This window comes from Cupressus sempervirens, chromosome 5 (genome assembly GCF_028749045.1).
Source record: "Cupressus sempervirens isolate cs-2001-9-10 chromosome 5, ASM2874904v1, whole genome shotgun sequence".
In the NCBI taxonomy this organism is placed as follows: domain Eukaryota; kingdom Viridiplantae; phylum Streptophyta; class Pinopsida; order Cupressales; family Cupressaceae; genus Cupressus; species Cupressus sempervirens.
In genome coordinates this window covers 944,529,419-944,543,394 of record NC_143122.1, presented here as the reverse complement: position 1 = coordinate 944,543,394, position 13,976 = coordinate 944,529,419, and the positions used below count along the sequence as shown (strand labels likewise).

General features: G+C 34.7%; 1 protein-coding gene across 2 annotated transcripts in view; it reads right to left on the bottom strand.

Moving 5' to 3' along the window:
* The window catches only part of FTSHI1 (FtsH extracellular protease family), a 189,419-nt gene extending 180,034 nt beyond the window's left edge, over positions 1-9,385 (bottom strand). The window contains exons 1-2 of one of the 2 annotated variants that reach the window (XM_089833042.1): positions 8,899-9,385; positions 142-1,081 (exon numbers count right to left, since the gene is read on the bottom strand). In XM_089833042.1, the coding sequence (XP_089689168.1) occupies positions 142-1,081; positions 8,899-8,977 (1,019 nt within the window). In that variant the 5' untranslated portion in view covers positions 8,978-9,385. The remainder of the gene's footprint in view (positions 1-141; positions 1,082-8,898) is intronic. The other variant, XM_089833041.1, reaches the window with a different exon arrangement.
* Positions 9,386-13,976: the final 4,591 nt, after the last annotated feature.

The window sequence follows — 13,976 nt, the reverse complement described above, 5'->3', positions numbered from 1 at the left end:
TAAACAAAGAAATAAATCAGGATCAGCTCCCATGGTAAATTTAACTTACCCAAGTCACTAAGATTTAATGCACAAAGGAAATAATTAAATTACAGTTAAATGGAAATTTCAAATAACTAGGCCTTATTATCTTCAAATTACCACTTCTTTCTCTTCAACTTCAAATCTGCAGGAATCTCTTTCAAATCAACAATGAAGTCATGATATGCATATTTTCTTTCTATATTTGAACAAGCCCTTGATGTCAACATCTCAATTTGATTTTCCTTCATCAATTTATAGAATTCATCTAAGTGCATTTCTGGTAACTTCTTCAAGTTCCTGTTGAACTCTTCTATTTCAGATGTTTGAAAATCAAATGCCTCTTCTGGGACATACAGTCGACCTTTGTACTGCCTCAGGAGATCTTTAAGGTACACAGGTCTCGATGGAGCCTCTTTATCAGTGTCTTCTTCAAATTCAAATTCTCTCTGTTCCTCTTCTATATGTTGTGTCTCTTTGATATCTTTTGAGGCTAACTTACTGAAAAGTTCATTTAGTGCTGTACTAAACTGCTTAAGTTCATTTAATGCTGTACTAAACTGCTTAAGTTCATTTAATGCTGTACCAAATCGCTTAAGTTCATTTAATGCTGTACCAAATCGCTTAAGTTCATTTAATGCTGTACTAAATAGCTTAAGTTCATTTAGTTCTGTACTAAATTGCTTGAGTTCATTTAGTGCTGTACTAAATCGCTTTACAAACCAAGTTTTAATTTGCTCTCTTTCGCTTTGTGTGTATACCTTGCTCCCTTTTAGAAACAATGGTTCAGCCTGACTTGGCCTTTCTCTTAAAAGTCTGCTAATATAATCTTCTGACTTATTACTTGATCTAATATTTGACTTGCCCCTTGGTGGCAAAGATGAAGATACTGTCCATAAAGGGCTTATTTTCTTTGGGATTTGAGTGTACATTTTGACAAAGCCTTCTCTTCTAACAGAGAAACTGCAGTTGTACAAGTTACCAATGTCCTTTCTAATTAACAGTCCATGCTTGAACTGTAGGCTGCCCGTGTAGCCTCGCCTCCCATGAAAATAGAAGCCTGCTTAAACAATGCTCACTGTTAATAAGTACCCTGAACAACAATATATTGATATATAACTTAAGCTGTAAGAAAAGACAATCAGACTTGCAATCTTTTGCAAGCAAAATAAATAAAATCATGATTACACCAAGTGCATATTACACTCAAATATGGACGTAAAAATGCCTGTCAATAAACACTAGAAACATTTAATTTGACATATTTGTGACACTTAAATGCATGAAAAATAAAAAATTCATTTTCAAATTTTTTTTTTCATTTAATATATTTTTTATTACATGATTAGTACATTAATATTCCTAATAAATGTATATAAACAGAAATATGTATTTACGTTGTCTTACATATATAATATAATGAAATAATATTATAATAAAAGATGAAAAATAATATCATTAATAATGGGGGGTTAAAAGTGCCCCTATACAAAATCCACTACTCTCTCAATGATGAGGATAAGAATAATATAAAATAAAAATATAATGAAATGATAATATGATAATTATGTTTTCTTAATAAATGTTTTACTTTTAAAAGTTTAATAGAAATATAATAATATACTATATACTAATAACAATTTGGTACTACCAGCTTTTTGCTTTTGTAAAGAGTATGATGAAAATATAGAAATATAAAAATCACAATAACAAGAATATAATAGAGCATAATGACATAGTCATATTTATATAACATTAAATACAATACTATAAATATACTAATTATTTATTATTAATTACAATATAATAATATTATAATATCTTTTTAAGTAGAATATGAACAAGTATGATATCTTCCGACACTCTTTACAGATATTACTCTAAAGATAGGCATCCTAGTAATTGTTTAAGTGGAATGATGAACAAAAATGATATCTTTTAGTGTACTTTACCTCTATATTCTTCTAAAGATATGTATGCTAGTACTTATTTTCTTTCTTGAGCATCATTTAAATAAATAGCGTATCATAAACATAACTTTAAAATTCAATGTTAACATTGGGCTTTCTTGGCATAGGTGTACCCATTCTAACTTTTCCTCCATATCTACAATGAAAATTTAGTTGATCTAGAATAATATGAGGGACTTATCAAATTGTAACTGAACTCTCGAAAAGAAGTCGCATCGTACTCTGACCAAATAACTATCTTGATTACACATCATCAAATTGTCTAGATACACAAGTATGTTTCTAACTTTCTATGAATCTCATTAACTCATCTATATAAGCATCACCTGATGCAAAAAATGAAGGGAAAAACACTCTGAACTCATGAGGCCATAATGAAAATAAATACATATAAAAAGCAAACCGCGAACCACGAGGATGCATCCCCCCCAACCCACACCAACCCAAAAGGTAAAAGAAAATCCATGTATTCCCAAGATAAGGACATTTCTAGGACGCAAGGACTTGGCAAAAATGTAACCCCACCACAATGACTTTAGCTATGGCAAGAATGGCGAGATGATCCAAAGACTCCAACAGCCCCCTAACCATCTCGAGGATGCCTAGGAGTCTCCCATAACTCCTAGTTAGGAATTCCAACCCTAAAAAAAAGGTGAAGTTTTGAGAAAATAACATTCATGATGAAGGTTTCTAAGGTTTTTGAGGACATAATTGTGCTACCCCTTAACCCTACTTGGGGATTTGTGTAATCTCCCCTTTTTGGGATTGTCCTAAATCTTGCCCTAAAACACAATTTTCATAATAAAGAAATGTAATCTAAGTAGAGTTATAACTTTACTAATTAAAAATTCTTATGCAAGATAAATCTTGATTTAGGCCTTGCAATCATATTTAAAAATAGTGTATATGTGTGAATGCATATCCAATTATTCCTCTTAGGTTTAATAATGACACATATCAAGGAGGGAAATCGCAAAAAGGTCTCTAGAAATCATCCTACCTAAGCCCAAGAGTGGACTTTATACCCCCTTGGCCCCAAGTGGCAAGCACATTGGATATCCAATTGCACCATCGTAAATTGTACACCTTTGATTAGGGTGTCCAAGTTCACACTCTCCTATAACTCATTTTAATATTTCTCTTCCCTCTATGGATTAGGACCTTTCTTAAATTAATATTATAAGTCCTCTTCCACTTTAATTATATTAACACTTTATAATTTAGGCTCTTGATTATAGGTGTGCCCTTTATCTTAATTCATTTTATTCGTACATCATTTAAAATTTCTAGACACATTTCCACTATTTGAACATCATATTTCTTCAAACTGGTGATTTTTCAGCTTCTACACCATATTTCTTGCACCCATAAAAATTTGGGAGATTTCAATGTAGACTATGTTGATCAAAGCAGCCTTGTCTGGACTACGTATTCTGGGGTGCCCTAGTCTCACGCCTTTTCCCAAAATTTTAGGAATGTAATAAAGTGGTCTTCTTACCCTAGCCAAAACTATCCCTGATGACAATTTATTGTTTTTCTAAGTCGGTCAAAAGGTGATTTCAATATGAGATCCATGTATAAGGCATCCTCAATTCATTTCAGCATCTCATCTCATCTTGTAACATCTCACTCTCATCTTCACAAGACATCATGACCAGCAAATTACATAAAGGTGTTTCCAATTATTGCTTTGTTTATGATTTCATGGTGTTTTATCAAGTTCTTGTATCAACACATGGAAGAGTTTTCCTAAGGAGCATTAAATCATTAATTGAATCCAGAGGTATATTTCAATCCAAACATTTACATTTGAGCATTTCAACTCAGATTTCTACTCCTATTCATCACCATTGTAGGGTTGAGTCCCAAACCAAGGTTTAACTAAAGCAAACCCAAGCACCATTTTTCTCCTCTTTTGTGCAACTTGGATTTAATGTTGTGAAAGATGCTCCAAGAAGGAATCAACTCAACTCACAGTCACAAACCCAGATCTGCAAATTCAGCCTCAAAACCTTGGGCAGGGTCACCTCAAGCAAACATGTCCAGGACAGCAGTCCTAGAATTAGCCGAAATTCAAGGAGGTACATCCATGCTTTTGGGATCCCATATTTAGTCCTTGTTCCATATAAATTTACCTGGCAGGTCAAGAACCCCCACGACAACATAGATCATCCTATTTTGGCTCAGATTTTGTTACAAGTGTGATGCAGGAGCATCATGTCTTGGCTTGCTCATTTCCCCCTAATTTTGGTGATTGGTCTTTAGATGAATCTCTTTAGGTGTTTTGTGCATTTGAAAGTCATTTCATAATAAGTTGTGACCATTGGGCATTTTTTTGCTTCAATATTGCATTGTTTGCTTCTTGGTCAACAAGAGTCAACGGGCAGTCAAAGTTGAATTTTGGGCATGTGATGTAATAAAGTGATTGTTGGCATGTTTTGTGGCCAATTCTGCATGTTGGTTGAGGTCATATGTTGTTTTGGTTGTAAGTTGTCATAGAAGTGCAATTTTGCAAAAAAAGTTCCAAAATGCAACTTTTACATTTTTGCAGAAGTTGAAGTCATGATAGATTTTGGTTGTGTAGATGCACATGGTGAGTTGGAAAGTCATCTCCACGATGATTTAAGGAAGATGTAAGACTTTTGCAAGGGTTAATGAAGTGATGCATAGATTTTTTTAAATGGCATGACTAGTATTTGGTAAGCACAAATTCATTTGCAACTTGCAATTTCTTTGAATGTTGGTATCTGTTAATGCATTGAAGACAAGGTAGATGTTATTACATTCACTTTGCTTACATTGATTGATTGAAGTAGTTGGATTTGTGGGTTTACATAAATTGTTTTTGTTCACTAGCCCTGTTCTGACCTGTGGCTAGGGTTTCAATTAGTATGGCCTATTCCTTTTTGATTCCCCCAATTGAAAAATTGAGATCTTTTGCAGAAAGAGGGGTAGGCATGTGTATTATAAGATTTTCTTTTTATTTTACTTGCCACTCATCAGGCCCTTGCAAAACTCAGTGATGTTGTGGTTAGGCATACTAAGTGACTAACCAGGAAAGTGTAACAGCACATAGCAGTGATAGTCAAATGAAGTGTAGAGTGACTCCACTGCTATTAGGAGGTGAGAATGAAGTGTTCTCCAAGTGCTCGTAGAATTAGTTCGATTGGATTGCAATTGTATCATTGAATTCGTGGAAACCCTAGCTATCTTGGCCATAAACCTTCATTTATTGAGCAATTTGGGGCTTTGTGTCTTACACTCAACTTGAGAACTTGAAACCTTACAATCTTATAAAGATGCCAAATGGGTATCCAGATATCAAATTGGTTTGGAAGGTGTTTTGGAGAAAATTAGAGCTCTTCGCCAAAAACTGGAAATTGGAGGCCTAAGTGTGTTAGGTTTGTTTAGGCCTTGTTGACAATTTCATGTTAAGGGTATTGGAATTTAGGCTTAAATCATTGGGAACAGTTAGAAGCATGTTGGAAAATATGTCTCATGCCATTAGATAGCTCCTTGGTTGTATGTTAGCCGTAGTTGTGGAAAGATCCTAGGGGGTGCTTGTGAAGGTTGAAGGAAGGTGAGGAGTCAAATTGGAGTTAGGTGGAGTTTTGGATGTGGGAGTAGGAACAAGGGGTTTTAGGTGTTAGGTAGATTAGAGAGAGAGTCCATTACCTATTTACCTTGTGGCCAGACCCATATTGGAGATTGGTTATTGCCTTGGGAAACTCACCTAGACTAATTTGGACTTTGCCTTGTCCTAGTTCATCTTTACTTGCATCAAGGTGCACCATGTAATTCTCCTTCCAAATTTGCATGTGCTCTGAAGTTTGCACTTTCTAGATTAGTCAATATCATTCGCTTGGATCTAGATTTCAATCACCTGACTTACTAAATCACTTAAAGCAACAAAGGAATAGAAGCACTAAGAGTATGATATTGAATTGACTCTCTCGAGAAATGTGTTAGTCAATCATTGTAATGTCTTGGTGGCTTCGTAGTCTAAGTGTAATCCAAAGGGAAGATAGGCCTAAATTCCTACTTTGCATACATAAGCTAGTGACCCTCATTTCCCTACATTAATTCAGCATGGGATGGCCTACTGAGGAGGTTCCTACCTCACTCTTGCACTTCTACTAACCTTGGCATTATTGATTGCAGCAATAGACTAGATATCATATGTTATTGCATGCATATCAAGCATATACCACAAAGTTACAGGAATGTTACTGCATAAATAGTAAAATCTGATCTGATCTAAGGCCAGACCACTGATATATTGTACATTGATCTGCTCTTTATGAGCACCAATGCTAATTCAATTGCTTTCTTTGATGTTAAAGGAAAGATACCACTTCATACTAGCTGTTCTATTCTGCTCTAACTCTGCCTTTGACCTGCTTTTGTATATCTAACATTCCCTTCCTTCTTTTCTTTTAACATTATCAGGTCTTTACAGAGGAGAGGTGTCTCTTTGAATATTGTTAGCTCTTGAGAGGGAAATCACCTTTCGTCAAATTAATTGCTGCCTCTAAAATCTTAAGCACTGCATGACTTCGTTTGTTATATCAAAATTTTCTTTTTTTTCTGATCAGACCATCTTTCCCTTTTTTGCAAATTCCCCTTTCTTATCAATCTTCACAAACTCTTCTAAAATCTTCACCAAGGTAGGTGACGTTTCTGAAAGGGATATAATGCCGGACAAATGAGATGAATCTTCATTATTCTCTACCTTTGAATGCATCCTTTGATTGTAGACTCGGGGACTCCAGAAGGGGTCATCCCCCTTAAAGAAATGAAGATTTATTTAATTTAAGATTTGAACTAAACATTGAAGGTCGACCACCATTATAAACCATGGATCAACCCTTGTAAATTTATTTATATAGAGGTAGCTTAAAGTTTAATGTTGGGGCTCCAAAAAGTACAGGTCAGCCAGCATTAAATATCTATTTGATGACAATAAGAAGAGAGGTCAGCTCTTATTAATTTGTAGTGCCCAGGTTCAATATTCAAGAAGCCTATGACACTTTGCCACCGAACGATTGCAAAGGGCAACCCACTGGAAGCTCTTCCCAAACCCCCACAAGAGGCACTTCCCCTTGACCCAAACTCCACCCACCATTATTATTGTTAATGCAATCATTTCCATGTTTTTTATATTTATTGGTTTAAAATTCACTGAGCATGTCAAAGTTTCATTTGCAATTCTTATACTTATTTTTAATTCGATTCCAAAGCTCCAAAACTTTACCCGCCATTGTTAATGTTCAATGTTTGTAATGTTTATTAGTGTAAACTTTACATAGTGTGGCAAAGTTTCAATTACAATTCTCATACTTATTCCTTACATATCTTTTTCTAGTAAATTTTTCAAGTACTGTGTGTTTGTGCAACACACGCCCAGCACCGCCAACCCCTCACCATCCCCAAACTCAGACCATCAGTTCCCATCCCTGAAACTCATCCCGAACTCCATGGAACATTAAAACTAAAAAGTTTTCCTTGGGTGTACAAAAGGAGTTGGAAGAGCACATTGTACAGAAGATGAAAATGACAAGCGCAAGAAGACGATAGAGAACTGCTAGGTTGGTCTCAAAAGGCATAGACCAACCAAAGAGAAATTAGTATTTTAAGGAGACTGCAAAAGATCTCTCTTGCGCCTTCTGAAAAATTAAACTTTAGAAAAAACAAAAGCCTCCAAATTGATAAGATATGATCCAAATGAATTTATAAATAATAAATATATACATTAAAAGAGAAACGAAATCATCACAACTTAAAGGCTTGCTCGCAACCAATTAATGATGCTCTTCCACATTCAGAGAAACAGATGATGCTCTTTGTCTCCGGCACCTTTGAGTGCCCTTGGTGCATGAAGAGACATCAAATTCAAGTATAAATACATAAATTCGAGGAACTTAATGAACATGTGCATGCAGCAAGGTAGGATATTATTTTAGCGAGTATTGCACAGCAGCAAAGCATAGATAACACTCTCACTAGGATAATTTGTTGCCAATATGATATTTTGCGCAAAATGGCAGCCACGTCATTTTGCTTCTCTCTTTTGAATGTAATTCTATCTTCTGAATAATGTCCAAACGTTACGTAATAAATTCTCCATACAGCCTAGGAGACTACAAATCATATTGCCATTCAACAATTTTTCTTCCCTTGGTGGACTGCTATATGTGTTGTTATATGACATCATCTATTCCAAAATAGCGTACTTGCAGCCCCTGCAATCACAGATTCCACAACGAAGTGGCACCGAGAAAGTATGATCTTGTAGGAAAATAGTAAACCAAACGATAGTAACTAAGGTGTTTACAAATTGTAAGTTAAGGTAAAGTCCACGATAAAACACATCAAGGCATATGTGACAGCTCTGAACAAGTTAAAAATGCATCCATAACGCCCCAATTAGAAAGAGAGTATAAGAAACTCTTAGATTGAAGAAGGTAATTCATAAGTCAGGACACAAGAAGCCCATAACGGACAAAGGCACAGCTAAGGAAACTACTCCAGGCGCATGATCTGGCTCACTACCATTTAAAATAGACCCTAAAATCAAAATCCGTCCCTTTTAAGGACACACGTATAACCAAAAGGCTAGATAATTGCTGCATCAAATTGAGATTTATGTAGTGAATAAGAAAATATTGGCCTTGCATGCCTTAAAATGTGTAGTCATGCTCTATAAGTGCAATTCTTAGATGCAGGCCGCATGTTTCTACGGGTAAAGAAGGTTAACGACAATTCTGGTGCAAAACTGCCCAACGGAATTTCTTTAAAATGTAAACTATATCGTCAAAACAGGAATTTAAAAACTATAAATTATAAAGAAAACAAGAGAATCAAAAAGACAGAAAGCAGTAGTATATAGACATTTGTCCAGGCTTACCTTTTATGTTAGGTTGTGGAACGCTAGTTGAAGGCATGTACCGCAACTCCATAGAATGAATTGAACCAGCAACCAACATTTTCAAAATCCCCAATACTACAGCCTGAAACAATGTGTTGTCATGCTTTTCACTTACGAGTGCAACCGTCCGTAGCAATATTAAACAGAAAAACTAAATACGCACACGCAGCCGAAGTAAGCCCACGGAATTCAATAATAAAAGGCTTGGATAGATGAATCGTGGTTTACTCAGACTTCGGCTGTTCTAATTCAATTTTTTCCCGTTGAATGTTTGTGTTTCCTCTACATTCTTCCGTTTTCCATCCATACTTCTGCCGCTGGAAAGCTTAGAACCTTAGCCATTCGCAGCAGTCCTTACCTATTTCTTGTTTAAATGCAAGGAAAAAGAGTAGTAATTCTAGCTCCAAAAGATTTTTAAAATGATTAAACATTAGGGAAAATGCCTTGTTGGGTAAGTTCGGTCGCTAGGCTGAAATTGAAATGAAATGAGCTTTACTAACATCCACACGATCAAATGTCTATGAGATCAAAAGGGGATTCACTAAATATTTTGTTGTGATTTCTCTAGGCTGTCCCTTCTTTTGTAGAGTTGCATAGCAAAGCAGCCACCTTGTAAAGTCTTGGTCCCTCAAAAAGTTCTTTTATATTGTTCACTTGTATTGTGTCCATGAATTGGACCCAAATGTCTTCGTATGTCGTACACTCTTTGATATAGTGTCATTATGTCTCCATTACGCCCTTGTTACAAAACCTACAAATTCTCTCCTCCCACCTTTCTTTAGGGATCTTCCATCTATCGGTTGCGCACCTCAAGTGATGTGAATCGAACCTTAGTTGAGCAATCAAGATTCTCGTCTTTCCTCTAATGTCGACTCCTAAGTACTCTTTGTCACCGCACTTACAAGTGTGGTTAAATTTGATTGTGGTTGGCTCGTAAGAAGAGAATTTTCAAAAGCAAACAAAAAGTTGGGGTAAATTTTGGAAAAGATCATTAAATATTATGGAAAATATGATTAAAAATGTATAAACAATATGTTTTCCTAATAATTAAAATATATCTTCAATTTTTAAGTTAATTTTAAATAGTTGAATGTCAAGAATTGATGTGACAAATAAGGTGGGTCGTCTAATTTAGATATTAATTTATCAATATTTTAGATTATGGTGGAATTGGAGTTGATATTTAAATAAATCTTTTTTATAATTATACAACGAAAAAATAAGTGTTTGATAAATAACGTTTGTATAATAGAATAATGATGAGGAGAGGAGGGGATCTAAGGTTACATAGCGATTGTAGCAAACGAAGGAGTTTCAAGTGGCATGATAGGCATTGAGAGTAGTTTAGAAATAATTCAATATGATGACCTCCTAACAAGGTATGGGAGGATTGCCCAAGAAGAAATGTTTAGGAGCCTAAAGGTGAACACCCAAATCATATGAGTTGGCTTGGTATAGAGTGAAACAAACGGGGGTATGCAAAACTTTCCACATGGAATAGTGAAGGATTTAAATGGATCTTAAAGAAGTTATGACAACCAAAAGCAACTCCTAACACACCAAAGCAACCCAAAGAGCCTCCATTGCCTATCAAAAATTAGTGAGAGTCAGTGCAAATGTTTAAGGTAAAGACCTTGTTCATGGAGTGGAGTAGAGAGTGGCATGCATTTTCTCGACTTCATAATTGAATTTGCAATCAATAATGGATCTTCCATTATCAGGGGTATACGGTTCTCTATTAGGGATTGGACCCTAGATTTTAATCATTTACGAGCAAATATGGAGGAAGTTCTAATATAAGATTGTTTGTACAATCTTCCCCATGAATACTCAAAAGTGAAAACCCTCAAAATAATTGGTGATGATTTTGGGAAGTTTTTAAAGGTTGATGAAGTGATAAAGAAAAAATGACTTGACATGTATGCAACGATTTGTATAGCCTAAAAATTTTATCCTTCACTATCCCACGGAATAAAGATCTAAACAAACAAAGTTATTTGGTGGGAGGAGGAGCATTGCAAGCATTGTAAGGAAATAGGCCACTTAGAGGATTGTATAAAGGATAAGAAAGGTAAGGGTTTGAAGAGTGTGTGACCTGCCAAGAAACCTACTAATATATCAAAAGAGACAAAGAACACCAATTTCTTGGCTCTCTCTCTCATTCAACCTTTGACCTCAATGATCAAAGTTGATATTGGTAGTGTTTCTCAAGAAAAGGGGTGGGGTAATAGGCTCGAGTTTGAAGGGTTTTGAGCTTCCTCTCAACATCCCAATAGTAAAACCCAATCTTAGGAACATCTCTGCAAGTTAACCCATGTCTTTGTAACCTAGTTGAAAGTAGTAAGTTGGGAGATAATCATTAGTACACAACTTTGTGAATATATTTGAATTTTCTAGCTCTAGAATTTGGAACAGGGTGTATTCATGAACAAAACTTGGATATTAAAGTAAGGAACAAGAAAGTTATTATTGCATGAGAATTGTTAATAGAGGAATTCATTCACCAAATCTCACCCTACCCATGCCTAAAGGAGACAACATCGACACATAAGTTTGAAGAATCTACAAATCTATGGGCAAGGGGCCTCATTCAAATAATATTGTAAATGCCACCACACTTTAAATGAACTCATGTTTTTCCCTTCAAAGTATCTATTAAGGAAGACAAAAATGAAGCAAATGGTGATTCAAGGGAGGTAATTGAGTTAGATTCATTTGATGATGAAGACACCGTTGGATTGGATGGTAGCAAAGGGATTATAGGTGAGAAGAGAACTAGAGTTTGTAAAACTATTTTAGAATTCGTGGAAATCACTAATAATGCCAAACGTCAAAGAAAACTAGGGTTTGGGAAGGAAATATGAATTCCTAGACAACAAGAAGAGTGGTTTTGTATAATGTTAGGGGTTGTAATCCCTTTGACGAAAGGAATTTGATCAAGAGACGTCTTAATAAATTATCCCCAAAAATCTTAATTATGCAAGAAAAAAAGTTGAATAAAGAGGATAGTCAACAATTTCTTAGGATATGGAAGCATTGGAACAATTGTTTTGTTAATGTGAAAGGAGTATCAAGTGTTTTGGGGATTCTATAAAATCCTAGTACTATTATTATGGATTTGATAACTCAAGAAATATTTTAGCAAACAGTTAATGTGAGGTTTCAACCCCTTCAATGTGAAATACTTTTTGTTTAATGCATATGGACCAACTGACATAAAGAAAAAAAAAGGAGTGTGGGATAGGATTCCATAGTTCATCCAAAAGAAGGATCAAGGCATATTTATTAGAGATAATTATTTTAATGCTACTCTTGAACTAGCGGATAAAAGGAGAGGAAGTGCACCCTTGGGCCCCTTCAAAAGGTTTTTAGTAGTTTGTGATCACCAATGGCTTATGGTAAATCAAGGTGAGATTTGAATCTTCTACACGGATGAATCAAAGAAAGGGTTTGTCTAGTATAGTTTAAATAGATTTTTCATTCCGAGTAATTGGGCAAAGCTTCCTTTGGTGTTTATATTATTCCTTTCTTGAGGTTTTATCATTTCCTGATTTCTTTGATATTTCAATGTGATGCAATTTCTCTAAGGTTTCCTTCTACGTTATAAAATTTGTGGCTTTAAGAGGCAAACTTCCACAAGTTGGTGTTTGGTTGGTGGAATAATGCTCTAAATTCAGAGGGTATGAGTGCTTATGTTTTCTTTAAGAACCTAAATTTTTTAATAGAATAACTCATGGAATGGAATAGAGTTCATTTTAAAAATATGTGTTTCAAAAAAAAATCGGAAGCCCATAATACAAACGTGATCAAAGATGGAATGGAGGAAGTGGATTTCCTTTTGGAGAAAACACTTCATGCCCAATATTAAGAGATTATTTCTAAAGAAGGGTGATTTTTCTAGAAAGAAGTCTTTTCAAAATTAGGCTAATGAAGGAGACAAAAATACCAAATAATTCCATAATTCAATCAAGACTAAGAGATTCATTAACAAAATTAGTTCTTTTAAGAAATGGCATGGGCTATGGACTTAGAATATTTCAAAAATTAATGTATAGGCAATTACTTTTTTCTCTTCATTCCTATCAAAGGAAGATCATGGTGTTGCAAACCAATATGAGAGCAATCTTAAAATTATCCTCTCTAGTTATCGATTCCTAAAATAAGATGCTTCAAGAATTAGTGTCAGTGAAAGAAGTTAAAAATACCCTATTATCCATGTAGGGGAGTAAAGTTCCAAGGTTGGATGACTTTCAAGTAGTATTTTTCTAGAAGTTTTAGGACGTCTTGAAAGAGAACCTTCATGTCATGTTTGAACAATCAAGAAAAAATTACTACGTTATAAAATATTTAACAACACTTTTATTGTTTTGATTCCAAGGAGGGAGGTTCTTCAAATGTATGAAGCTTTCTATATGATCTCTATATGCAATATGATAAAAAGATTATTTCTAAAGTGGCTATTAATAGAGGCAATATCCTACAACACAATGGTAAATTGCAAGCCTCTCAATTGAGAAGTTTTGGGTTCAAATCTACTCGAGCTTAACAAATAATAATAATTAATTGATCTCGCTTTCCACCCATTAACCATTAAAAAGTGGTTATTAATAGATTAAAAAATGTTGTTGGGATAAATTATTTTAGAAGATCAAAAAGTGGATTCATTCTAAATAAATCAATTTTTTAAGGTATCATTATTGTGCATGAGGCTATCCATATTATTAGATCAAGTAAGATTCAAACAATTTTGTGAATTTGGATATTTCTAAGGCCTATGACTGAGTGTATCACTTTGTTTCTTGTAAGAGTGTAAAAAGTTCAACATTCACTATGAGGGTCTTATACAAATTAAAAGTTGTATTTTTACCCCTGGCTTCTCCATTTTATTAAATTATAGCCCACAAGGATCTTTCACTACCTTTAGAGGCCTTAGGAGAGACAACCCATTTTTTCCATTATGGCTTAAGTTTTAAGGAGGTTGATCATCGAGAACAAAAATGATAGATCTTGGAAATGGGTGAAAATAGCCTGAGGGGTGCAATCAATCGGTCACTCAT